The 27,842-nt window shown below is 41.6% G+C and overlaps 1 protein-coding gene and 1 non-coding gene across 2 annotated transcripts in view; one reads left to right on the top strand and one right to left on the bottom strand.

The window, feature by feature from the left end:
• PPEF1 (protein phosphatase with EF-hand domain 1) overlaps positions 1 to 27,842 on the top strand; it is a 156,913-nt gene that overhangs the window by 12,236 nt on the left and 116,835 nt on the right. The window contains exons 4-5 of the mRNA XM_030843736.2: positions 12,534 to 12,634; positions 18,519 to 18,672. Coding sequence (XP_030699596.2) covers positions 18,624 to 18,672 — 49 coding nt within the window. The 5' untranslated portion in view covers positions 12,534 to 12,634; positions 18,519 to 18,623. The remainder of the gene's footprint in view (positions 1 to 12,533; positions 12,635 to 18,518; positions 18,673 to 27,842) is intronic.
• On the bottom strand, positions 4,399 to 4,505 carry LOC115845686 (U6 spliceosomal RNA). The gene has a single exon (XR_004036562.1). It is a non-coding gene; the product is annotated as a U6 spliceosomal RNA (small nuclear RNA).

The following is a 27,842-nucleotide window of genomic DNA, read 5'->3' as shown; positions in this document are numbered from 1 at the left end:
ATCTACCTCTGGAAAATTCCAGATGAGCCTGAGGAATCCTCTTCAAGTAAATCTACAAGCGTGACGGTGGTTGCTAATTCAGCAACCAGCAAAGTGAAAATCTAGGAGTCTGTTTTCCTTCAACCTGTGTGGAACTGGTAAAACTTAGAGGGAAGGATAAAAACTCTTAAAGTAGCAGATAAATTGAATGAGATCTGGGTAGACATGGAACTAGATGTTTAAAAGTTAACCTTCCTCTGTCTAGTTGTTTGGCCAACTCTAGTAGGGTTAATGTTTTGTGTATGGAGTTTGTCATACTTTAACATATATTGCATTGGAGCTATCGTTTAGAAAGGTATTTATTTGTTATTATTATTTTGGTCACACCGTGCAGCATGCGGGATCTTAGTTCCCCAACCAGGGATCAAACCTGTGCCTCCTGCATTGGGAGCTCAGAGTCTTAACCACTGGACCGCCAGGGAAATCCCTGGAGCTATCTTTATAGGGTGGAATTGGATCACCTTGATGTAATAGAAAGAGTACTGGCCACCAAGTTGTACAACTATGATGTTGGGGAGGCTGCTTAACCTCTTTGGGCCTGGTTTCCTCTCCCATAAAATGAAGGGCCTTTCTGAACAAGTCCAGAGGACCAGAGTATCTTATCATATCACAGGCTCACCTGTTACAGAGCTCTGGGCCAAGGCCCTCGTGATGATCTTGCAAAGGGACTCTGCTGTCTGTGCCTAGGTCAGTTTTGCCCAGTTCACAGTGCTTTGACATGAGAGGGAATTGCATAAATGTGTGTTCTTTGTTTTACATTCGTCTTGGAATGACAGATTATAGCTCCTGCAGAAGGAAAAAAAAGAAGGAATTACATTGCTCTGCCATTGACTCATGCTAGATGTCAAACTGAGGCGCCTGCAAAACGCAAGCACATGCAAGCTAAACGAACAGATTGTGGCAATATTTAAAAATATCACAACTCTCTAAATAAGAAGCAGTTCTGATAAGCCTATTTGGAATTCATGCAAAATACCCATAAACTCTGAAAATCTGAATTGTACATTGCCAAGGTAAATTACTCTGTGCAGTAATTATAGATAAAGGCATATTGGATTATATGATAATATGTCTCCCTTGGTTTACAGATAACCCTCTCTCCTGGGCCTCTTCCTTTCTGCACTGTTGCTTTTTTAGTCTCCTTTGTTTGCTCCTTCCTCCTCATTCCGTTTAAATGTCTCTATTCCTCCGGGCTTCTGATTTTGCCCCTAAAGCCTTGTGACTTTACAAGCTCTCCCAGCCTGTTTTATCTTCTCTAATCACTTTAACTGTTATCGGTAACCTGATGACCTCTTTAATCAGAATCTGCAGACCTGATTTATTTTCTGGGCTTTAAAAGGAGCTTCTACTGGCTATATGACTTTTTAACTCGTTATTTTTCTCCACCATAAACACGCCTGTCCCCCTTCGCGTCCTACCCCATACCCGGTAGCCCTCTACCGCAATTAATGGCGTCACTCACTAGACGGTAAATGACGAGAGAGCAGGGACCATGTCTGTCTTATCCACCGTTGTACCCCCAGGGCCCAGTGCAGTGCCTGGCACCCAGTGAGCATTGTTGAAGAAGTGATGAATCCATCTGGTATTCCAAACTAGGAACCTTGGAATCATTCTGGATGCCTCTGTCCCCCTTGCTACCTATACCCAGTCTGGGACCTGTGGGACTTATTACCTAAAAGACTTTCACATTAAAAAGAAAAAGGCTTTCACATTTGGCCCCTGATCTCCACTGCCACCGCTTTAATTCAGCACTTATCATCGATCTCCTGGATCCTTGCAGGAGCTTCCTCATTGGTCTTTCTCTGGCTGGCTTTTTCCCAGGTCATCACATCTGACCTTCAGGGTGATCTTCCTAAAGTGTGAATCTAATCAGATTACTCTTAGGCTCCCCTTCACTTAAACAGAGTTTGCAATCTGGCAGCCTCAACCCGGAGTCTATACAGTGTTTTGAGAAAATGAGAATTACTGCATTTCATTGATTCTAAGATGCACATTTTTTCACATTTTAGCACCTCTGAAATTGGAACGTGCCTTAAAATCGATGGAGTGTCATAGTTTGATGGGTGGCTTTTTTCTTTCTTATTCGTACATAAAATAATAATACACCTTGTAATCGATGGCATCTTATAATTTGTAGACGTATACTCATACTGACATTTAAAAATAGGGAGATTTTACATAAAAGTATGTCAGTTTCTCTTGAAAAATTACACTGGGTAACAGTGGACCAGGATTTCTGGATGACAGCCTAAGAGGGAGCTACTGGTAAGTAGCAGCTGCCTCATTTAGACAAGAACTCTCTAGAATGTCCCATCATTTCCACCTAGGCTGCTTTATTCATTTATATTATGTACTCCAGCCTATGTAAGCATTTGAAATTGCAATCCCTAACTGACAGATTAAAGTATGACTTCTTTGCTGCGATTTTCAAGAACAGTCACACTTGACACCAATCTGCCTCCTCAGGTTCACATCCCCATCCCCTGCTCTATACACCCTCTATCCCCTAGTCTCAGGAAACATTACTCAAATGTAACCTGCTTCCGAGTGCCCTGGAATGCCTTTCTCCACTTTGTATGCTCTAGGAAGCATTACCTGACTTGCCCTGGTAGGGCTCATATCCTTCTGGGCTCCAACAGCACACGGCATATCTCTGTACCTACACCTCCTGTCTTGAAATTATTTGTGGACGGGCCCGTGTCCCTCGTTGCACTGTGAACCTGGTAGGGAAATGAATCAGAATGTATTCATTGTTGTATCCCTGCCTCGTAGCTAGAACTTGCTCAGTAAGTATCTGTTAAGTAAAGGATGGATGGGGTGCGTTTTCTCACTGGGATCTCTGTTTTTTGAGTTTTGCCCATGTATAGAGAGCTAAAAGTGAAGTCAGAGGGAAAGGCAAGTGTTTTCCGTAGTGCTCGTAGTTTACAGCAGCAGACATTGCTTCTGGCTGTGCTTTAAGAAGGCCCTTGGCAATCAGAGTCAGCCCATGGGGACTTTAATATCTACAGACCCAAAGGTGCTAAGCCAGAGCCAGCTCTGAAGTTTTTTAAAAAATTTATTTTTAAATTAGTGTACAGTAAAACCGACTTGTTGTACAGTTCTGTGAATTTTAACACGTGGGTAGATTAGTGTTACCACCACCATAATCAGGATACAGAACATCGCCTCCAAAACTCCCTCTTGCTATTCCTTTGTAGTCATATCCCCACCCCCACCCCATAAACCTTGGCAACCATTAATCAGTTCTCCATTACTACAGTTTTGTCTTTTCGAGAATGTCATGTAAGTATACTCAACGTTTTAAGCCTGGCTTCTTTCAGCATAATGCCTTTGAGATTCATCCAGCTTGTGTGTATCAGTAGTTTGTTCCTTTTTATTGGTAAATAACATTCCATTGTATGGATGTCCCACAGTTTGTGTATCCATTCACCCATTGAAGAACATTTGGGCTGTTTTCGGTATTTGACCATATGAACCTGTGTACAGGTTTTTGTATGAATATAAGCTTTCATTCCTTTGGAGTAAATATCCACGATGGGTAGGATTGCTATGTCATATGGCAAGTGCCATATGCATGTTCAACTGTATGAAAAACTACCAAACTATTTTTTTCAGAGTGGCTGCACCATTTTGCATTCCCACCAGCAAAGTATAAGAGTTCTAGTTGCTCCATATCCTAGCCAGCACTGGATATTATTAGGATTTTTAAAAAATCTAATAGGTGTGCAGTGTTAGCTCACTGTGCTTTTTTTACCATCTTTATTGGAGTATAATTGCTTTACAGTGGTGTGTTAGTTTCTGCTTTATGACAAAGTGAATCAGCTATACATATACATATATCCCCATATCTCCTCCCTCTTGCGTCTCCCTCCCTCCCACCCTCCCTATCCCACCCCTCTAGGTGGTCACAAAGCACCGAGCTGATCTCCCTGTGCTATGTGGCTGCTTCCAACAAGCTATCTATTTTACATTTGGTAGTGTATGTAAGTCCATGCCACTCTCTCACTTCGTCCCAGTTTACCCTTCCCTCTCCCCATATCCTCAAGTCCATTCTCTAGTAGGTCTCTGTCTTTATTCCTGTTTTACCCCTAGGTTTTTCATGACATTTTTTTTTCTTAAATTCCATATATATGTGTTAGCATACGGTATTTGTTTTTCTCTTTCTGACGTACTTCACTCTGTATGACAGACTCTAGGTCCATCCACCTCACTACAAATAACTCAATTTTGTTTCTTTTTATGGCTGAGTAATATTCCATTGTATATATGTGCCACATCTGCTTATCCATTCATCTGTTGATGGACACTTAGGTTGCTTCCATGTCCTGGCTATTGTACATAGAGATGCAATGAACATTGAAAAATATGGAATGCTTCACGAATTTGCATGTCATCCTTGCTCGGGGGCCATGCTAATCTTCTCTGTATCGTTCCAGTTTTAGTATATGTGCTGACGAAGCAAGCACTCTCACTGTGCTTTTGATTTTAATTTCTGCTTCCTTGAATCCTGTCTGGGGGAATTGGAGGGGAAAAAATGGTCAACTCACCACCAGCGTGGTGGTACTTCAAACTCTGATCTTCCTCAGTATGCCTTCTGCTTTTTACTTTCTAGAGTCCTTGTGTTACTTATTTATTGCTGTATAACAAATTACAAAAAACTTAGAGGCTTAAAACGCTCATTTGTGATCTCACAGCTTCTGTGGGTCATGAATCTGGACAAAGCTTACATGGGCCCTCTACTTCAGGATCTCTCACAAGCTGCTACAATCAAGGTGTTGGCTGGGCTGCAGTCATCTTAAGGCTTAATTGGGGAAGGATCTGCTTCCAAGCTCATGTGGTTGTTGGCAAGATTCAGTTCCTTGAGGTCTGACTGACGGCCTCAGTTCCTTGCTGGCTTTTGGCCAGAGACTTCCCTCAGTCCTGTGTCATGTGGGCCTCTCCAACACGGCAGCTTACTTCATCAAAAGCGCACGAGTTGTGAAGGCAATAGAGAGAGTCTGCTAGCAAGACAGAAAGGCACAGTCTTTCATAAGTCACGGAAGTGACAGGCCAACACATTTGCCATATTCTGTTGATTAGAAGGCAGTCACTAGGTCAAGCCTTATACTGAAAGGGAGTAGATTACACAAAGGCACGAACACCAGGAGGCAGGGATCATTAGGAGCCATCTTGGAATTTGCCAGTCTTCAAATAGCTGGTCCATGGATTCTGTCCAGGTTTTGGGTTTTTTAAAAGATAAATTTATTTATTTTATTTATTTATTTTTGGCTGTGTTGGGTTTTCATTGCTGTGCGCGGGCTTTCTCTAGTTGTGGTGAGCGGGGGCTACTCTTCGTTGCGGTGCGCGGGCTTCTCATTGCGGTGGCTTCTCTTGTTGCAGGCACACGGGCTTCAGTTGTTGTGGCTTGCGGGCTCTAGAGCGCAGGCTCAGTAGTTGTGGTGCAGCGGCTTAGTTGCTCCGTGGCATGTGGGATCTTCCCGGACCAGGGTTCGAACCCGTGTCCCCTGCATTGGTAGGAGGATTCTTAACCAGTGCGCCACCAGGGAAGCCCTCTGTCCAGGTTTTATAGCTTCATTCCATGGGAGAGACAGGGTAGAGTGAGTAGAGTGTCCTTATTCCCTCTTACTCTCTCTGAAGACTTTTCATTTGATTTATGAACATTCAAGGTTAATGTAAGGAGTTTTTTTGTTTGTTTTGTTTTGCTTTGTTTTAAACTCAAGCCATCTAGGACATAGCTAGGGTTAGATTATCAGTGGTCAAAATTTAAATTCTGGTATCTACTAATCTTGTATTTATTAAGTCACAACCATGGAAAGCTCAACTTTTGTACCCAAGATGGAGCCTTTCAATGATGAATTTATAAACTTCAACACAGGACAGCTATTTCAGCTTGTCATTGTGGCTGCTGACCAGGTGACCCCAACAGACAGATCTGCCCAGCCCTGGCCTTTATGAATTTCTTTCACCTGATAGTGACTTATAACCCACCTTTGATTTATTTTAATAACTTTCTAATGACTTGCCAAATATGGCCTCACTTTTCTCCTTCTTACTGTGGTTTTTCAGTACCCAGAACTCATCCCTGGAAATATGCTTGATCCTTTCTCTTTATGAAAATGTAAAACTACTTAGTATTCCTTCCCTCTCTTCAAAAGGAAGCAGGCTCTTTTTTTTTTTTTTTTTTTGACGGTACGCGGGCCTCTCACTATTGTGGCCTCTCCTGTTGCGGAGCACAGGCTCCGGACGCTCAGGCTCAGCGGCCATGGCTTACGGGCTCAGCCGCTCCGTGGCATGTGGGATCTTCCCGGACCGGGGCACGAACCCGTGTCCCCTGCATCGGCAGGCGGACTCTCAACCACTGCACCACCAGGGAAGCCCCAGGAAGCAGGCTCTTTAAATCAAGGTTCTTCAAATGTTTTTGATCATGAACCTGTCGCAGTGAAAGCTTTTTGAGAATGGACTTCTGATACAGTTATATTTATTTATTTACAACTAATACTACTGAACTCATATTTTGTTTACATTACCAAACATAGAGGTAAATAGAAAATTCAGAAAGAATAAGAAAATATGAGTTCTAATATTTTGCTTTCTATTGTCCAACATACCTGTGTATTTTCTGTGGGGCAGGTACCTCAGTTTGGAGACTGCTAGGTGCTAGAAAGCTGGGTTCCCTGTTTCTTGTTTGTACGAAATAAGCTTCATTCAGCCTCCTTGACCTTCCTGGAGTTCCAAAGGGCAGATTCAAACAGTTGCTAATCAGGGAAGGGAGGGAATGCAGAAACAGGGAAGGAGCAGTCAAGAAACAACAGTGCAGCCAGGGTCGTGGTGCCTCCTCGAGTAATACACTAACAATACCTTTGAGTTCTGCAGGGAACTAAGGCCCCCACCCAGGTGGAGGATGGTAACTTCAGGCTGAGCACAAGCTCCCAGGAACTCTGCCCTGTTACCTCACCACCAACCAATCAGAATAAAGTCTGAACACATTGGAAGATAAGGAAGACTCTGACCACCCTCCCCAAATGATCCTCCCTTTAAAAACTTTCATGGTTGAACAGAATCTTCAGAATTGGTTTTTGGACACTAGTCCACCTTCTCCCCAGGTTGCCGGCCTCCTGAATAAAGCAGCCTTTCCTTTCCAACCAACACTCATCTCTCGAGTATTGGCTTTCAAGCAGGCAGCTGAACCTGAGTTTGGTAACAGCCCCAGCACCAGAGGGCTAGCTGAGAGTTGTCAGAGCTGGGAGGCCAGCCCCATCTGAGCTCCCCACTTTGGCGCTATCAGGGCCATGAGTGGGCAGACACCTGAAGTACTCAGCACCAAATAGATCTGCACACGTCATTTCTTTTCTCAGTCTATTCCCAAGTCCAACTGCTTTGCCTAGATTCTAGTATATTCCCCAGGGTGTGTCATGACCAATTATAGGAGCTGCCTATTAGAATGACTTTTCCTTGGTAGAAGTTGGAACTGTGGCCAGCTTCAGGAAGCTTGTGCAATAGTAGAGGTTTGCCTGCAATGCCCAGTTTCTTCCTCGTGAGGAAACCAGTCTTCTCTGTTCCTCTATAGCTTGCTACTACCATAGACTAACTGAGCATCCTGGTTTGGGTTCCCTCAGAAGCTGACCCTGAGACAAGCATTTGAGACCAAGTTTATTTGGAAGGTGAAGGCAAACCCAGTAGCGGAGTGGGGAAGTGAGAAAGGAAGGAGAGACCACCAAGACAGCCAAGAAAGAGTAAGTCCAGCCTTCAGAGGTGGAGAGGCCACCATTTTTCAAACACAGCAGATGGACAGTTTTCTCTATCTGCTTGTAAGTCTAATTGCAGCATTATAATTAGGGACTCACTTCATTCTGATTTTTGTTTCACCTCTCCCATTTCACATTCTTGTTAAGTACATATCTACAAGAACACTCTCTTTTCTTCTGGTTAACTCCTAACTTCTGGCTGTGAAATCATCAGGTCTCAGTGCATCACTTCTTCTAGAAAGCCTTGCTTCATCGCCCTTTCTGGGGTAGGGCTCTTTCTCTGTGCCTCATACCTGTCCTGTTAGAGACTTTGTCATACCATATTGCTTTCATTTATTCATGTAATAAATATCAATTATGCACCTGGCACTGTTTTAGATTCCTGGAGCTTATATTCCAATAGGGGAGTTACTTTTTATTTGTCATTTTATTTTGATTTCTTATTTACCTATGTGTTTACCTCACCTAATCATATCCATTTTGTTCACCATTTATGTCCTTGCTTCTCAGCACAGTGCCTGCCACATAGAGGGAGCTCAATAAAAATGTGTTGAATTGAGTAGAAGAGCCCAGTGCATCTTAGTTCAGGATGATTTGATATTTCTATGGCCTTTTCCAAGGGGGAAATTGAACTCTCACCTTTCCTATTGGCTGTTTTCATACGATGATGTGCCCATTGACAGATAAATTGACCCAACTTGCCTGTTGGGGGTATAAATCTGTTTTTGAGTGAGTTAATGGTATTTTGCCCATCATTTTTTCTTTTTTCAGGCTGGGAGAACATAGCCCTGCCTAGCTGAAGGAAAGTCAGAGAACATCTGCAAAGAGGCTGGAAGCTTCATTTTGCAGACACACAAGGGGCTGACTGAAGCAGTGTAGTGTAATGATCATAAGTAGAGGTTCTAGAGTCAAAGTGCCTGAGTTCAAATCCCAACTCTGCCACTCGCTTGCTGTTTGACTTCGGGCTATAGTTCCTAATGCGTAATTAGGGATAATAATAGTATATACCTTATAGGATGGTGTGTGAATTAAATAAGATTAACACCTTTAAAATTAACAAGTGACTAGAATATGGTAAGTGCTCAATAAATGTTATTATCATTATTGTGATTTGTTCCCATACATCAATGCTGGTTCATTTAACAATTGGAAGCTGGCTACAGGACTCTTTGTGGTGCTCAAAGTAACATTTTAGTGTTCTTCATACAGTGGAAAAATACGGTGAAGTTCTTCATTTTAAGCAAATTCTAAATTTTAGCCAAATCACGTAAAGGTCACAGCCAATCCAATTCATGATCCAGAGACTGGCTGTTAAAATAACCACCTAAATCATGAGTTCTTTCCATGATTAAACAAATATTTAGTGAGTACTGTAGGGGCAGAAAAATTTTCCCTTCTTCCCTTCTAGGTTCTTTGGCTAGTCTAATGGTTAAATTGATATAAGACAGATTAACAGGAGAAAAACAAATTAATTATGTACACATGGGAATCCCATAAAGATATGAAGACTCAAAAGGTAGCCAGATAATTGGAGCTTATATAACGTCCTGAGCTAAGGAAAAGGGTGGGGGACTGGGGATACAAAGAAAAGGAAAGCCATTCGCAGGAAGGCAGAGGAGAGGTTTGGAAAATAGAGGTTGCCCTGTAATGCAGATAAGTTTGTTAGGTAAAAAGGTATCTCTGGTAATAGTTCTTTTCCTGGTACAGGGCCCCTTTCCAATGTAAATTTAGGCAGTTGAGGGGGAGGTAAAGAACTTTTCCTGAATCTGTTGGGTTTTTGATTGCCTTTAGCTCAAAATAATTCTCATGCCAAAGTGGCATATTTTGGGTGGCAAAACCTGCTCCCCTTCAGTACCTCTTATGCATTTGGAGCTGGAGATGCCAAGAGGAATGAAATGGATCCTTTTCCTTCAGGATTTCACATGTAAAAGGACAAATTACAGCACAGTTTGGAAAGTTCTATAATTGGACACACACATGGCTTTGAGAGCCAGAAGACAGAATGACTAAGTCCCCTTTGGCGATTCAGGAAAGGCTTCACGCAGAGGAGGTGACATTTGAACAACTGTATCTAGACATAGCCATCATTTAATCACGTGGATTGAATAGGCCTTTGGCTGGAAACCCAGCCATATAGTGACATTGTCCACTATTTTGGGGGAGCCTGGGTAATTATATTCTCATTTACAGTGTGTATGGCAGCCTCACATCAGGTTCTAATCTTGGAGTCCCTGCCATGGAAACCTATACATTTGTATTACCTCATAATGAGGCCCTCTGACAATATTTAATATGCTAATAGGAGTACAGAAGCCCAGAACTGCCTTTCCAGTTATTTTTAAAGTGACTCCATTAGATTAAATAGTAAGCTAGGTAACCACTTTACTGGATCTCCTGTGGTTCTCAATTGCAGAAAGGAATTGACTAAAGACCAGCTTGGGTGGGGTTATGAAATGATTATGGCTGGAGACCTTTAAATCCTAGCTCACGATGCCTAAGGCCAGTAAGCTCAAAAATACATACGCTGTGTAACCAGTTAGGAAGAGTTTGGGAGGAATATTGCTGTTGGCGCAGCTGCAGTCAGCATGAGACTCTAGGAACAAGATCACTCGCCTCTGGATAGCCTCAAAGGACAGCAGAACTGAGGCTGGTGACATCCAGTACTGACACTGGCACTTCAGTTTTTCAGTCATGTCTTCCTCGTCTTCCTTCTCAAACTCAGCAAAATCACAGGTCAACTTTCCTTTTCCGTTTTGCTGATGATGGGAGGTGAATCTCCTTCTCACAGATATTTTTTTTTACCGAGCAAGGGCTCGTGTGCCCGTGGCGCAGAAAGCCAAACTCTGACAGCGGGTGTTTGTAGCCAAGTAAGGGTTTATTGCAGGGTGCCACGCAAGGAGAACGGGCAGCTTATGCTCAAAAGACCTGGACTCCCTGATGGCTTTCAGGCAAGGGTTTTTAAAGACAGTGTTGGGGAGAGGGTCATAGGATGCATGACCAGCTTGTGGAGCTTCCTCTGATTGGTTGGTGGTGAGGTAGCAGGGTGGTGTTTCAGGAATCTCAACCTTCTGCTTCCAGCCAGTGTGGTGTCTACATACCTGTGGTCAGCAGGGAGTCACCATCCTCCACTGGGTGAGGGGTCTTAGTTTCTGCCGAACAACTCAGAGATATGCATCAGATTATCTGTATCCCTTCAGGAGGAGCTAGGAGTCCTGTGACTGTTGTCCTCATCGTTAACTGCTTGCGTCTGCTCTTTGGAACTCAGAGAAGCCTAGGAGACTAAAGCCTTTCTCTACAAACAAGAAACGGGACATGGAGGGGCTTTTGTACCTGGGAGGGCCCCTGCAGGGTCCTGCTCAGTTTCAATCCTCCCTTTTCTTTGGTACTCCTCAACTTGAGGGGAACAGGTGCAGGGCAAGAAAGGGAATAAAGTTTGGGATAGAGAGTTTAATCATAAACTCCACAGAGGAACTCAGTGTTAGGGGGACTCCATTTCACGTTCTTCAACAAGCAGCTAATTGAATAACTGGAAGAATAAAAATGTCATAGAAATGAATTTGCAGTATGGCACCCAAAGGTTACTGTCTTAAACCCATGCCTTTTCAAATCCTAAGGAGTAATGTTTAGTGTTCCCACTTCCTTTTTTTATTTTTCTTGCGGTATGCGGGCCTCTCACTGTTGTGGCCTCTCCCGTCGCAGAGCACAGGCTCTGGACGCGCAGGCTCAGCAACCATGGCTCACAGGCCCAGCCGCTCCGTGGCATGTGGGATCTTCCCGGACCGGGGCACGAACCCGTGTCCCCTGCATCGGCAGGCGGACTCTCAACCACTGCGCCACCAGGGAAGCCCCCACTTCCTTTTCTTAATCGTGCCCAGGTTACTATAATGTTTCCTAAAAATGATCCTCAGTTGACCTAAAGAGTCAGCTACTAAGTGCTTTTCTGCCCTTATTTACCAAAATTTATTTTGTATTTTGTACTGATCAGATTGTTTATGCAAAGAGTGGCCTGGTCCCCTTGGAAGCAGTCATGTGACCACAGCGCATTACTTGAGTGCATCCCTTTATCTCTTCACTGGGAACAGGGAAGGGTTGGGGCAGACAGCTGCGGCTCACAGGCCAGCCCAGCCTCTCCTGGATCTACGGCTCTGGGTTCACCTTCCAGGCTGAAAGGCAAAGTCTGTTCGAGTTATTTCTTTGTGTGTATGCATGTGTTTTTGTTTTAGTTTTAATTTATTTATTTGTTTATTTTTGGCTGCATTGGGTCTTCGTTGCTGCCCGTGGGCTTTCTCTAGTTGTGGCGAGCAGGGACTACTCTTTGTTGCAGTCTGCGGGCTTCTCATCACGGTGGCTTCTCTTATTGCAGAGCACGGGCTCTAGGCGCACAGGCTTCAGTAGTTGTGGCAGGCGGGCTTCAGTAGTTGTGGCGCACGGGCTCAGTAGTTGTGGCTTGTGGGCTCTAGAGTGCAGGCTCAGTAGTTGTGGAGCACGGGCTTAGTTGCTCCGCGGCATGTGGGATCTTCCAGGACCAGGGCTCGAACCCGTGTCCCCTGCATTGGCAGGCGGACTCTGAACCACTGTGCCACCAGGGAAGTCCCTGTATTTGTTTTTTGATTTGTTTAAACAAGAGCTCTCCCTGCAGAGAGCTGCAGAAATGTGAGATGTATGGAGTGTGTGTGTGTGTGTGTGTGTGTTAAGTATGTGTAGGGGGATGCTCCAGAGAGAGCTGGAATTGTACCTCTTTCCTTTCAGATCTCTGCATCCTTCACAGAGAAGTTTTTTTTCTGATTTTGTTTTTCTTGCAACACCTGGGGTGAGGATAAACCTCTGCATCGGCCAAGCAGAAGAAACAGGTAATATGTTTGTTTGTTCTTAGGTATTTTGGGCAAGCAGAAGTCTACATTATAAACATACATTGTGTAGCAATGGAACAGGAAATGTGTTCTACTTGAAGTTTATTTTATTGCTTTGCAATTTCTCAGAATGACTTTTCTCAAATATGCTGATTACAAATCAGTTGTCATCAGCTTAAAAAGGTATACAAGTGACTTTGCATTCTGAAGGGTTGTAGCCTGTTTCAGATGAACTCCATACTTGGGAAAACTCTGTGGTCACTTGGGTGAGAGCTAGAAAATGAGGGAGGGGATACTTTGAGAAACCCTTCCAGGCCCCTCATGGGTCATTGCCCACTATACAACTTCATGTTCAGAAATCTTCCTTTAGCTCCCTTACCCTCTTGTTGGTGCAGAGGACCACAGGATTTCCATCTATCTGTAAGAAATGGAAACAGAATTCCTTGCAATGTTCAAGAATTCTCTTTAGTGATTTAGTGCTTCTGTAGATTGATCAAATTGGATCCTGAAACCAAGGCACAGCTAACTTTTTGGTGGACAGACATTTTTGTTCTTTAAGCATGAAACAGAATGGGTCTTTAGTTCTGCCACTGTTCGGCTGTGCCATGGAGTCTGATATTTAATTTCTTAGTCTTAGTTTCTGCATCTCTAATACGGGAGTGAACAACTTTCCCCTTGAAAGTTGCTGTGAAGATTAACTGGAATAGTAGAAATATAAAGTACCCACTGTGCTGGGTAAATAGTCCCTTAATAAATAGTAGTGACTTTAGCTGTTATTATTATTACTGGTAAAGCGTTTTCTCAGATCTTAGCGGTCTCAGGGGAAAAGAGTCCTTTTCTCTGTGAGTCTATAATTATCCCAGAACCAGCAGACAGACACCTGTGGGATTTAACCTCTGGGAGGTCCCGGACAGTGCATTCTGAAGGAAGAGATGTGAGCAAACACGTTTTGTTTCAACACGTCAACCACAGTGGGTACCACCCGTGCATGGCTCCTCTTAACTCGTCAGCTAAGAAGAATTTCTCTTTGTTCCAGTTGGTTTTTTCCACCATTGATCTTCTCATTAGCCTTTGATACAAGTCTGTAAGGTAGGTGTTATTATCCCTATTTTCTTATGAGAAAACTGAGGTGCAGAGGAATTAATGACTATCTGAGAAGAATTTAAACTCTGGTTCGTCTGACTTCTAAACTCCAGTGTCCATTGGGCCAGCATTAGGCAGTTAGATTCATATTAGAGATGCATATTAACATCCAGAAAGCTCTGAAGAGTTCTGCAGTAAAGGAACCTGTTTAATCCTACTTCTCCTGAACTTATTTGATGGTGGGACTTTTACTTGTTGGGGGGGTCTTATTTCTAGAATCATAAACCACATAGAACTCCTCTTCTACAAACACACTTTGGAAAACCTGGCACTAGGCCTAGCTGCCTCCTGATTACAATCCTGTCTGATAGAACACACACCCTCAGATACATTCTGGTGGTCAGTATCGTTTCCTCCTTTTTCTTACCCTTTCATGGACCCAGGAATAATCACCAGCTCCATCTTACAGAACTCCCTTTATTCATTTAAGACCCCACACAGGAGCAAATGCTACAGTGTTCTACTGGAAGAGTAGTGGTGGAAGGGGCCTATCTCGAGCAGTGTGCCAGGGACTCCTCTACCCGGCTCTATGCCCCTTCATTATCTTTAGTCCACAGACATCAGGCTGTAGAACCTCTGTTTCAATGAATGCCAAAGAGAATGCCGCAGAGTAAGCCTGAAGACGCATCTGTCCTCCATGCTTGTGTCTCACAGTCCAAGGGGGAAGAATTAGATCTGCTCACCTCCCACTCTGGGGGCTGGGGTATGGTGCCAGTTAAATGACTATGGGTTCTGGATTTGGGTTTCTTGGGGCCAAGCTGGAGTACAGATTTCTCAAAAAAGTCAGCATCTGTAGGAAAAGCTGAGCTTCTAGCATGGGAAACCACACAAGTCACATCTAGAATGCCAGAGGCGGAGCAGAATCAAGGTCAAGGTGGCTGAGCCAAGGTGTGGACGTTCAATAGAGATGCACTTTGAAAAAAAATCAAGAATGAATAAGAACAACTTGGGGAGGCTGGGCTAGCACTTGGAGGGTGCTTGGAGACCAAGGTTGGGTTGGCTCCAAGGGCCATCTTTTGTTCTTTCCTTGTATTTTCGCCTTGGGAAATGAATAGTGGTTAAGATGAAAAGAACTAAACAACGTCAAACAGTTCTCCCCCACTCTACCCTCCCCCGCACCCCCACCCACCCCCCGCCACGCACAGTGAAAACCTTTTAGCAGAAGCCTTGGAAGACTTTCCTTTTGCAGATTATAAGTGTGCCAAGGATGAGTCATTATTTTACGTTTATGCTTTAAAACCACCCTCGGTATATATTGGTAGGGGCAGCAGCGCTGAGCAAGTTTCAAGCTGTTATTTGCCAAGATCCACCTTTTAAGTGGTTTATGTCACTGACTACGGCATCCTTGGGTCTTTGTGAATGCTGCAGAGACTACCCACCTCTTGAGCTGGAGAACTCCTTTCAGGCACTAGGGAAATCATTTCTTCAGAGACCTCTTTAGCACACTGTTTATCTGATGCTGACAGAGGGCAGGGAGTGGAAGAAGCTTAGATTGTCCCAAATAATGGAAAATTCCCAAATCATTTTTATCAGCTTTGCACCACCCAGGGTTGTCCTCAAAGGGACATACACTGCTTACAAACGTGCGTCCCTCTCAGCCTTTAAGTGGGTGATTGCAGTCTAGGTTGGGTAGTGAATGGGAGTAGTAAGTGGCACCTGGCCTTAACCAGCTCTTGTTTTGGTGAGAATTAAAATGAGCTGACTCTTTTGTTTTGTTTTACCTGTTACCTAAGGAAATTAAATTATTATTATTTAATAATGTAAAAATTCTAATAGCAAATTATTTTTTTCTAATAACCCAAGAATTCTAGAACAATGCTCATTTCTTTCTATCATGATTTAAAGTTTTTCTTTAAAAATGAATATATAAGTACTACCCATTTTCTGGTTTAATAAAAGGCTTTTGTGTAGTCAAATAGCATGTATCTGTGCACGAAATGATGGACTAATAATTACTTTTAGCATTAATTTTTTAAAGGACCCTGGCTTAGAAATATGCATTCCCTTATTCATTCATTCATTCATTCATTTGGCATTTATCAAGCACCTGCTATGTGAAATGCACTGTGTAGGTGCCAGAGATTCAAAGAGTATTTAGAAACAAAGGTACCCATGGAGCTTACAGTCTAGCAGAAATATATTCAAGTTTGATGCTTTTTAGTTCCTAGTGAATCTTTTATATGGACTTCTGTTTGTTGTGTAATGAATTGACTGAGGAGTGGCTGAGAACCAAATGCCTTTGGAGAGAGATTGCTTTTTTTTTCTGGAGAAAAAAATTGAGTTTGAAATATATCACTTCCTATCGTAGCATCAGTGTTGCCTACTCAATGCCTAACTCTTATGTATTCATAAAAAGGGATAGAAAAAAATAGCATAAAGATGGAAGCAAAGCCCAAGGGAGATATGGAGAGCAATTTTTCTCAAACTGAGATATGGGGAGTGCTTGTGTCGAAGTCCCATGAAGGGTGCACTTTTAATTGCACATTCCCAGGCCCCCTTGGACTGCTTGAATCCAAGTATTGGCAGTAAAGCCTGGGAGTCTGCATTTTAAAATAATCTCCCCTGGTAAGTTTTGTGATGCTCATATAGGAGAGCATGGATCTAGGCACTTGGAGAAACTCACCAGGACCAAATGAACTACTTCAAAGGGTGAGGAAGAACCCAGCAGACGTGTTCTCATAGGCACTGCAGATAACCTTTGAGAAATGTCTGAGAATGGAGAGAGCAGAGGTGATGAGTAAATAGTGCCCCAATTTCAAAAACAAGCAAAGAGTAGATGCCAGAAGCCACTGCCTTATAAGCCTGACATGACCTCTGGAAAAATTCTGTTCCAAACAGATGGAGTCAAAGCATTTAGAGGAAAATGTGATGATCACTAGGCATCACTATGGGTTCCCTAGAACATTGTCTGCAGTAGAGAATGGCAAACTTTGCTGCACATTAAAATCACCTGGGGAGCTTTTAACGCCCCTGATGCCCAAACCCCACTCAATACCAATTACCTCAGAATCTCTGGGGATGGGACCCAGGCATCACTATGTTTTAAATCCCCAGAGACTAATTTGGTGAGGTGCCGTCTGAGCATTGGGAGTTTTAAAAGCTCCCCAGGTGATGCTAATATGCAACAGAGTTTGACAGCCAGTTTGTCTATATGACTTTAGACAAGGGGCTTGGTTTTCTTGCACTTTGTGTAAATTCTGGGTAATTCTAAAAGTCTACCACCTTTAAACGTCTATAATTCTGTTATTAAAAGTAATGGCAAACTGATTTCCTTCCTTCCTTCCTTCCTTCCTTCCTTCCTTCCTTTCTTCCTCCCTCCTTCCTTCCTTCTTCTCTTCCTCCTCCTCCTCTTTTTCTTCTGCTGCTGCTGGCTAGCCTGGAATGTCAAGGTGTCAAATTATATATCTTAATTTCATTAAAATAGTTAGCGAAATTTACCAGGACGTCTCATAGATAAGGAAGTGGATGCTTACGATGGGTAAATTTACCACCTAACTGAAGGAGTAGGAGAGTGTGAATGTAATGTGTCTGTAGTAACCCTAGAGATTGGTCTGGAGTGGAATGCCACAAGGGTTTTCTGCCCTTGGAGCTGACCCTGTTAACATTTTTTACGCCTGATGTAGATAAGAGAGATATGTAAGAAATGCCTCTCAAATTTGGAAATAACCCAAAGTTTAGGAGGGTTAATTAATTCAATACATAATAGAATCAAGCCTAGCTCTGATCAGAATATCTGTTTATTAAGGTTATTGTCGTTTTAAAAATATTTCCATAATTCAGATATTTTGCTCATTTTGTTTTGCCCCTTTCTTTCATTGAGTCGCAATCTTGCAGCGTTTAGTGTAGTACTAACGGAAAAATAGGCATGCCTGGCAGAGTCCCAAGTCAGTTGTTCTTTGACTTTGTTACTATCAAGAAATGCAAATAGATTAGCACAGGCTGGTTTGGAGTATCACGAAATAAAGGAAACATCACCCTAAAAAGGCATGAGGTGGGATTACTACAGAAAGGAATTTTGTTGAAAACTCCCATGGAGTGATTGTGGAAGATCCAATGTAACAGTCTCAGCTGAGCCATCGGAAGGCCTGGTGAGTGCAAGGGCAGACTTTGGAGGGGCCTCAGAAATGCCTGGAGAGCTTGTTTGAAAAGGGAACTTCCTGGATTCTGATGCTTTAGTTTCTGGGGAGGCCTTGAAGCCTCCTTTTTTTTTTTTTTTTTTTTTAAATAAGTGCCCTGACTGATTCAGAGAAATAGTGTCAAAGAACTCATTTTGATTTGAATTTTGGCATAGTCGTATAAATATGTTGTTGTTGTCTCATAGCCATTCTCCAATTTGTGTTTTTAAAAGCCCAGATAGATTTAACTATTTTGAGCTTAAAAGCAAAACAGTTAAATTATGTCAGATCCTTTCATATCCCATTCCCTATATTTCAATTAGAAAATTGTATGATCTTACATTTCCATTTTTCTTTTCATTTTAATGCTTTATTTTATAGAGTATTGATCTGACCTAGACACGGGGAAAATGTAATTTATGTGTTGCAGAAAAGCAATGTACAGCTGCTCTGTTGCTGCTTCTGTGTTTTGGAAAATAAACCAGGATTAGACTATGTCTGATCACTTTCCATATCATATGATGAACAGCAGTTCAGAGGAAGCGTAAAATGAATCCTGCTGAGCAGCCCTTAGACACCTTGTTAACGGCCGCTTTCCTCCCTCCCTTGTGTGTCCTCCTCATCAGGATCTGTGACCGAAGTGGATCAGTCAGGAGGGGCTCCTCGCAGAGTAAAGGGAAGCACTTTTCACCCTGTTTTAGAGTGAGAAGTTGATTCATGATTTACAAGACATGGGCTGTGGCACGTCATCTTCAATGAAAGACAAGAAATCTGAGAAAGGTGAGTGCTAGGAGTGCGCCTGTCTTCCTGGATCAAAAGGGGAGAGTGAGCTGGGTTCACCCTCTGCCCCTTTCTCGTTTACGCACACAGTTCTCAAGCTGCCCAGAGTGATTTTGCACGAGGCATCATCACTTGAACTGAAGGTTAAATTGGGATAACGTTGGAAACTACCTTTAGGAAGATGTAGCTTTGAATATATGATGTGCCATAAAGTATTATCTGAGAGATATTTTATGTTTGATTTGATTTCAGTTGAAAATGTACCAATATAAAATCTCAATTTAAAACTCAGTGGCAGGGAACAAGAAAGCCTCTCTGTAAATTTATATCTGTTTATTCAGTACGTTTATAAATAGCTCTATCCATACCTATGTGACATTTGGTAGCATCATTGAATTTTTATTAGATTTTATAACTCGATCAGATTTTTTATAGCTATTCAATACAGAACTTCATGAGATTTGCTTCATGTTTTTAGAATATTCTACGTAGAATTTGAGAAATGCTAGATTATCTGCTTCCTGAAAAGTGTGTTGTTTCTGAATAGATGATGTGCCCCCCACTACCCCCATGTAATTAGAGGCTTCAGTATTTCCTTTGTTTATTTTGTACTGATGTTCTTTCTCATAGATACTAGAATCTATTTGAAACTCACTTGAGTGTTTAACGGATGTAGTCTCCACATGCAAATTAAACCAGAAACAAACAAGCTGCGGTGCTTGTGTGAATAACTTGCTCTTAAACTCCATTCCTTTGTTATCTAGGTTATAGATAATTTTCCCAATTTCTGTTCCACATCTTGGTTTTAGCAGTTTACTCAGGCTTAAGATGCGGAGTTTAGGATACAGAGTATTCTATTCTAATTAGTGTGGAATGTTTTCCTTTGGGAATCACATGTTGGTCTCTCTCCCAGCTGACTTGTGCCAGTGAGTTAGCAAGTTAATCTCTGACAGTGGGGCAACAGGAGATGCACTAACTCTTTCAGATCTGTAAGCATGTCATGAAATAAATCTTTCAAAAGCTCTAACTGAACTAATTCCATGGTAGTAATTTATTATGAGAGTAAAGAGAGTTATTCTCTTTTTATATCTAAGATTACCCAGAGTTTTAAAAATTTAGCCAAATTTCTTAGGTTAAAAAAAACGTAGGGCTTCCCTGGTGGCGCAGTGGTTGAGAGTCCGCCTGCCGATGCAGGGGACACGGGTTCGTGCACCGGTCCGGGAAGATCCCACATGCCGTGGAGCAGCTGGGCCCGTGAGCCGTGGCCGTTGAGCCTGCGTGTCCAGAGCCTGTGCTCCGCAACAGGAGAGGCCACAACAGTGAGAGGCCCACATACCACAAAACAAAACAAAACAAAACATAAAAACGTAAACGTAAATTCTCTCTTTTTGAAATACTTTTCAGCTTTTAAAATGTTGCATGCAAATGGGAACATTAACTTCAATTTTTGGATTGCTGTTTCTTTTAAATAATTTATTGAGGTGAAATTCATGTAACACAAAATTAACCATCTTTTTAAAAATAAATTTATTTATTTTTGGCTGTGCTGGGTCTTCGTAGCTGCGCGGTCTTTCTTTAGTTGCAGCGTGCGGGAGCTACTCTTCGTTGTGGTGCACTGTCTTCTTATTGCAGTGGCTTCTCTTGTTGCAGAGCATGTGCTCTAGGCACACGAGCTTCAGTAGTTGTGGCACGTGGGCTCAGTAGTTGTGGCTCACGGGCTCTAGAGCGTAGGCTCAGTAGTTGTGGCGCATGGGCTTAGTTGCTCCAAGGCATGTGGGATCTTCCCGGACCAGGGCTTGAACCCTTGTGTCCTGCATTGGCAAACGGATCCTTAACCACTGTGCCACCAGGGAAGCCCAAAATTAACCATCTTAAAAGGAACAGTTAAGTGCCATTTACACAAAGTTGTGTAACCACCACTTCTATCTCGTTCTTGAACATTTCCATCACTCCAAAGTAAAGTCCCTTATTTATTAAGCAGTTTCTCCCTATTTCCTCTTCCCCCAGCACCTGGCAACCACCCATCTGTATTCTTTTTCTATGCATTTACCTGTTCTGGACATGTCATGTAAATAGAATCATACTCGATGTGACCCTTTTGTCTGGCTTCTTTTACTTAGCATAATGTTTTTGAGGTTCATCCGTGTTGTAGCATGTATCAGTACTTCATTCATTTTTAAGGCTGGATAATATTTCATCGTATGAATATATCTCATTTTTTAGTCCATTCATTTGATGGACATCTGGGTTTTTTCCACCTTTTTGGCTATTGTGAATAGTGTTGCTATGCACATGAGTGTACGTGTACTTATTTGAGGCCCTGTTTTCAGTTCTTTGGGGTATATACCTAGTAGTAGGAAGTTCAGGGTCATATGGTAGTTTTGTGGTTAACTTTTTGAGGAAATGCCAAACTGTTTTCCTGGATCACTTTTTAATAATAGCAGCTTTATTATTCACATACTACACAATTCACCAGTTTAAAGTGTAAACTTCAGTGAATTTTTGGTATATTCATAGAGCCGTACAATCATCACCACAGTCAGTTTTAGAACATTTTCATCCCCCGCCCCCCCAAACCATTAGCAGTTACTCTCCTACCCTATACCTCCACAGCCCTAGGTAATCACAAATCTCCTTTTGTCTCTATATATTTGGGCTGTTCTGGACATTTCATATAAATGTAATCAGACAATATGGAGTCTTTCGTGTCTGACTTATTTTATTCAGTGTTGTATTTCAAAGTTCATCCATGTTGTATCATGAATCAGAACTTCATTCCTTTTTAATGCTGAATAATATTCCATTGTATGAATATGTTACATTGTATTCATCCAATCATCAGTTGATGGGCATTTGGATTGTTTCTATTTTTTCGCTATAGTGAGCAATGCTACTATGAACATTCACGTAAAAGTTATTATATAAAACATGTTTTCAGTTCTCTTGGCTATAGACTTATGAGTAGACTTGCTGGGTCATATGGTAGCTCAATGTTTAACATTTTGAGAAACTTCTAAACTGTTTTCCCAAGTCGCTGCACCATTTTATATTCCCACCAGGAAAGTATGAGGGTTCTTATTTCTCCACATCCTCAGCAACACTTGTTATTGTCTGTCCTTTTGATTATACCCATCCTAGTGGGTATGGAGTGGTATCTCATTAGGGTTTTTATTTGAATGTTCCTAATGACTAATGATGTTGAGGATCTTTTCATGTGTTCATTAGACATTTGTAGATCTTCTTTGGGGAAATACCATTCAGATCATTTGATGTGGGTTTTTTTGGCTGTGTTGGGTCTTCATTGCTGTGCACGGGCTTTCTCTAGTTGTGGCGAGCAGGGGCTACTCTTTGTTGTGGTGTGGGGGCTTCTCATTGTGGTGGCTTCTCTTGTGGCGGAGCATGGGCTCTAGGCGTGCGGGCTTCAGTAGTTGCAGCACATGGGCTCAGTAGTTGTGGCTTGCGGGCTCTAGAGTGCAGGCTCAGTACTTGTGGCACACGGGCTTAGTTGCTCCGCGGCATGTGGGATCTTCCCGGGCCAGGGCTCGAACCCATGTCCCCTGCATTGGCAGGCAGATTCTTAACCACTGCACCACCAGGGAAGTCCCATTTGCTAATTTTTTAATTGAGTTATTTATTTTTATATTTTTTTGTAAGAATTTTTAAAATATTCTAGTTACAAGCTCCTTATCAAATGTATGATTTGCAAATATTTTCTCCCATTCAGTGGGTTGTCTTCTCATTTTCTTTTTCTTCTTCTTTTTTTTTTTTTTTTTGCGGTACGCGGGCCTCTCACTGTTGTGGCCTCTCCCGTTGCGGAGCACAGGCTCCGGACGCGCAGGCCCAGCGGCCATGGCTCGTGGGCCCAGCTGCTCCGCGGCACGTGGGATCTTCCCAGACCGGGGCACGAACCCGTGTCCCCTGCATCGGCAGGCAGACTCCCAACCACCACGCCACCAGGGAAGCCTTCTTCTCATTTTCTTGATGATGTTCTTTGAAGCACAAAGATTTTAATTTTGATGAAGTCCAATTTATTTTTTCTTTGGTTGCTTGTGCTTTGGGGCCAAAGTCAAGATTATTTGTGCTTATGTTTTCTTCTAAGAATTTTGTATTTTTAGGTCTTACATTTAGTTCTTGATCAATTTTGAGTTAATTTTCATATATGGTATGAGGTAGGGATACAAATTTATCCTTTGCATGTGAATATCTAGTTGTCCCAGCACCATTTGTTGAAAAGACTATTCTTTCCCCATTGAATGATCTTGGCGCTCTTGTCAAAAATCAATTGACCAGGGCTTCCCTGCTGGCGCAGTGGTTAAGAATCTGCCTGCCAATGCAGGGGACACAGGTTCAATCCCTGGTCCGGGAAGATCCCACATTCTGCGGAGCAACAAAGCCCGTGTGCCACAACTACCGAGCCTGCGCTCTAGAGCCCGCGAGCCATAATTACTGAAGCCCACGTGCCTAGAGCCTGTGCTGTGCATCAGGAAAAGCCACTGCAATGAGAAGCCTGTGCACCACAACGAAGAGTAGCCCCCACTTGCCGCAACTAGAGAAAGCCCGCACACAGCAGCAGAGACCCAACCCAGCCAAAAATAAATAAATAAATAAATAAATTTATTTTTAAAAAATCAATTGACCATAAATGTCAGGGTTTATTTCTGGACTCTGAGTTCTGTTCCATTGATCTATATGTCCATCCTTATGCCAGTACCACACTGTCTTGCTTACTATAGATTTTGTAGAAAGTTTTGAAATTGGAGGTGTGAATCCTTCAACTTTGTTTCTCTTTTTCAAGATTGTTTTGGCTTTCTGGGTCCCTTGCATCTCTATATGAATTTTAGGATCAGTTTCTCAAAAGAAACCAGCTGGAATGTTGATGTGGATTACGTTGAATCGGTAGATCAGTTTGGGAAGTATTGTCATCTTAACAGTTAAATCATCTGATTCATGAACACAGGATAGCTTTCCATTTATTGAGGTCTTTAATTTCTTTCAGCGATGTTTTGTAGTGTTCAGAGTTTAAGTTTTACTCTTCTTTTGTTAAATCTAGCCCAAGTGTTTTATTCTTTTTGATGCTATTATAAATGGAATTGTCATTTTAATTTCATTTTGGGGTTGTTCATTGCAAGTGTACAGAAAAACAATTGATTTTTGTATATTGATTGATCTTGTATCCTGAGACTTTGCTAAACTCATTTATTAGCTCTAATTGATTTTTAGTGGATCCCTTAGGATTTTCTATTTATAAATCATGTCATCTGCAAATAGAGGAAGTTTTGCTTCCTCCTTTCTATTCTGTGCCTTTGATTTCACTTTATTGCTTGACTATCCTGGCTACAGTCTCAGTCACTGTTAAATAGAAAAGCAAGAGTAGACTTCCTTGTCTTGTTCTTAATCTTAGGGGGAAGGCATTCAGTCTTTCACCTTTAAGTGGGATATTAGCTGTGACTTTTTTGTGGATGCTCTTTATCAGGTTGAGGAAGTTCATTCCTAATACTAGTTTATTGATTGCTTTTTTTAAATTAAAAAGTGGTATTTAATTTTGTCAAATGCCTTGTCTGCATGTATTGAGATGATCATGTAGTTTTTGTTCTTTATTCTATGATGTACTGTACATGAATTGAATTTCAGATATTGAACCAACTCTGTATTCCTGGCATAAATCCCACTTGATCATGGTATATAATCCTTTTTTTTTTTCTGTTTGCAGTTGCCACCTGGTTTTATTGAAGAGGTCTTGCATGCATTACCTTTATAAACTCTATTTTTTTCTCTTTAGTTGAAGTATAGTTGATGTATAATATTATATAAGTTTCAGGTAAATAATATAGTGATTCACAATTTTTAAAGGTTATACTCCATTTATAGTTATTATAAAATATGGGCTATATTCCCCATGTTATACAATACATCCTTGTAGCTTTTTTTTTTTTTTTGCGTTACGCGGGCCTCTCACCGCTGTGGCCTCTCCCGCCGCGGAGCACAAGCTCCGGACGCGCAGGCTCAGCGGCCATGGCCCACGGGCCCAGCCGCTCCACGGCAAGCGGGATCCTCCCGGACCGGGGCATGGACCCATGTCCCCTGCATCAACAGGCAGACTCCCAACCACTGTGCCACCAGGGAAGCCCCTTGTAGCTTATTTTATACATAATAATTTGTACCTCTTAATCCCCTAAACTCTATTTTTTAAAAAATATTTATTTATTTGGTTGCACGGGGTCTTAGTTGTGGCAGGTGGACTCCTTAGTTGTGGCAGGCAGCCTCCTTAGTTGCGGCTTGCTGGCTCCTTAGTTGCGGCACATGGGCTCCTTAGTTGCAGCTCACTGGCTCCTTAGTTGTGGCATTCAAACTCTTAGTTGTGGCATGCATGTGGGATCTAGTTCCCTGACCAGGGATCGAACCCGGGCCCCCTGCTTCGGGAGCACGGAGTCTTATCCATTGCACCACCAGGGAAGTCCCTAAACTCTATTTTTTTTAAACAAGCACTGTTTTACTTATTCCTGAATATAATACACCTATATTGATGATGCATGAAAATACTGAGAAAGCACAAATGCTCTTAATGATAAATGTGGTTTTATATAACATGAAGTAATATGTATGATGGTTTCATTCATTCATTCTGCCAGAAATACTGAGAACATAGCAGGCACTGGAGTCTCTGTTCCATGCTGAGAATTTACAGGGGAATATGAAGGACGAAATCTCTCCCATTTTAAACATGAATCCAGATAAAAGCATTGCGGGGTCTTCCTGGTTACGTGGAGACTTTTCTTGTAATTTTGGGTGTCTTGATATCTTCTGCCAGCGTTCAGTAGGTATTCTTTGAGAATTGTTCCACAGGAAGATGGATTTTTGATGTGTTTGTGAGAGGAAGTGAGCTCCATATCCTTCTATTCTGCCATCTGATTCCTCTCCTACATTAGACTTTTGAATGTTGTGAGGGACAGACTTTATCTTAGATGATTCCTAGTTTAGGTTAACAGATAGATGATCAGAAATGGAAACTGATTTCAGAAAATAGCATATCCTTGACACTTTTGTATTCTGATCGTATATGTTATGTATAGAGCTCTTATTATAGAGTGTAGCTTCTTTCATCCTTGACACAACATTGTTACCATCATCTTAGGAGAACACCACAGGAAAACTTCGTATCGTTTCATGAGTTGATGTTGTGGCCAAGGTTATCTGATGTTTCTGTGAGCTTTTTTTCCCTTGAATTCCTCAGTGGTCATAGTGAGGTGTGATTGACATTGATCCCTGTGCTGGGTGATCACATAGTCATGCACCTTTGAACTTCTTCGAGTGAGCAAGTGGCCAAAGGTGCACATTGAGGCATCATGGCGGATGGACACCAGCCTCCTCCCAGTGCTGGCAGGTGGTCTGAGCTTTGTGGCCGGTGGGAAGCAGTTTATGAGAAAACATGCTTAGGCAAGGCTACAGGAAGGGTGCGAGCTTCTGTGCCCTCTCCAAGCCACCATGAGTTCACCAACCTGGAAGCTCTCTATGTAATCCTTTTTATATGTTACTGGATTCAGTTTGGTAGTATTTTGTTTCAGATTTTTACATCTGTATTCAAAAGAGATGTTGGTCTCTATTTTTCTTTTCCTGTGATGTCTTTGTCTAGATTTGATATCAGGGTAGTAGTAGCCTTAAAAAATGAGTTGGAAAGTATTCCATCTCTTCCATACTTTAGAAAAGTTTGTGAAGAATTGGGATTAATTCTTTAACTGTTTGGTAGAATTTGTCAGTGAAGCCATCTGGGCATGGACCTTTCTTTGTGGGTAGTTTTTTGATTACTTATTCTACTCTTTACTTGTTATAGGTCTATTCAGATTTTCTATTCTTCAGTCATTTTCAGTAGTTTGTGTCCTTTTAAGAATGGGTTCATTTCATCTAAATTATTTATTAGCACATACTTGTTCAGAGTATTCCCTTATTCTTTTTATTCTTCCATTATCTCTTGTTGAATATATCAATCAATGTTTATTATAATTTCATAATAATAAATCTGCTGAAAACTGATATACTGTGTTTACTTACATTTACCATAAAAAGTTTTTCTCATTCAGAATATTGTAAGATATAGAAAAACAGTTGGAAATAATTAATAATTACTCATCAGTCTACTACCCAGTTTTTTTTGGTATAGTATATATGTATTTTTTTAGTGTATATTTTTGATCACCCTAAATGATAATTTTTTTGTAGCCTCGCTTTTGGCACTAAGACATTGTTGTCTAAACACTTCTCAAGTTGTTGTAAATGTTTTGTAAACATCATTTTAGCCATTACTAAATGTTTCATTAGTGGATAGGCCATAATATAGTTAATTATTCCTCTAATATTGAACTTTTTTTTTTACTAATATAAACAACACATTGAAGAATTTCTTCATGTAAATATTTTTCCTTATTTTGGATTATTCCCATATTCAAGTGATTAGACATGAAATTTCTGTGTCAAGGGCTGTGAATGTTTTGAAAGGTCTTGATAGAAAATAATAGTTATTATTTCCTTATTACTAACTGTATTCCAAAGAGTGTGCTACATATATTTTACTTAATCCTTACAATAAACCTGAGTAAAGTGTTATTGCTTTTTGTACTGATGAAGAAGCTTGTGCTCAGTAAGGTAAGCACTTGTCAAGGTTATATAACTAACAATTGCCGGAGTTGGGATTTGAACCCAAAGTGTTCTGACTACAGTGTTTTTTGCCGTCAATCATTACATGCTTTTATCGTGCCTTCCAAAGTTGCTGTTCTTGGAAACTCGCTTTAATTAAATGTACTTATGTAAAGTACCTTTTATTTGCATATTGCTTTTATAGTTGGACAAGTCCTTTCACATACATTTGATCTTCACAACCTGTGAAGGGTTGTTCTCAAATTGCAGAAAAGGAAACTGAGGCTTTGAAAGGCAAAGTGATTTGCTTAAGAACACATGGCTAGTAAGTGGCAGAGCCAGGCCTAGAGCTTACTTCTGACTAGTGTGAAGGGTTTTTCCCTACGTTGGTCATTCAGCCCCAGCACAGTTCTCTGCCTCTGGAGTATCATGGCATTTTTGAGAAAGAGTAGCCTGCATATAAAATTGAGACTATCCCTTTCTTATGGGCTATCCCCTTTCCATGTAGAGAAGTAGCATTGTTGTTGTATTATTATTGTTGT

The sequence above is a fragment of the Globicephala melas genome, chromosome X, assembly GCF_963455315.2.
Source record: "Globicephala melas chromosome X, mGloMel1.2, whole genome shotgun sequence".
NCBI classification, from domain to species: Eukaryota; Metazoa; Chordata; class Mammalia; order Artiodactyla; family Delphinidae; genus Globicephala; species Globicephala melas.
This window is presented reverse-complemented; position numbering and strand designations above follow the sequence as displayed.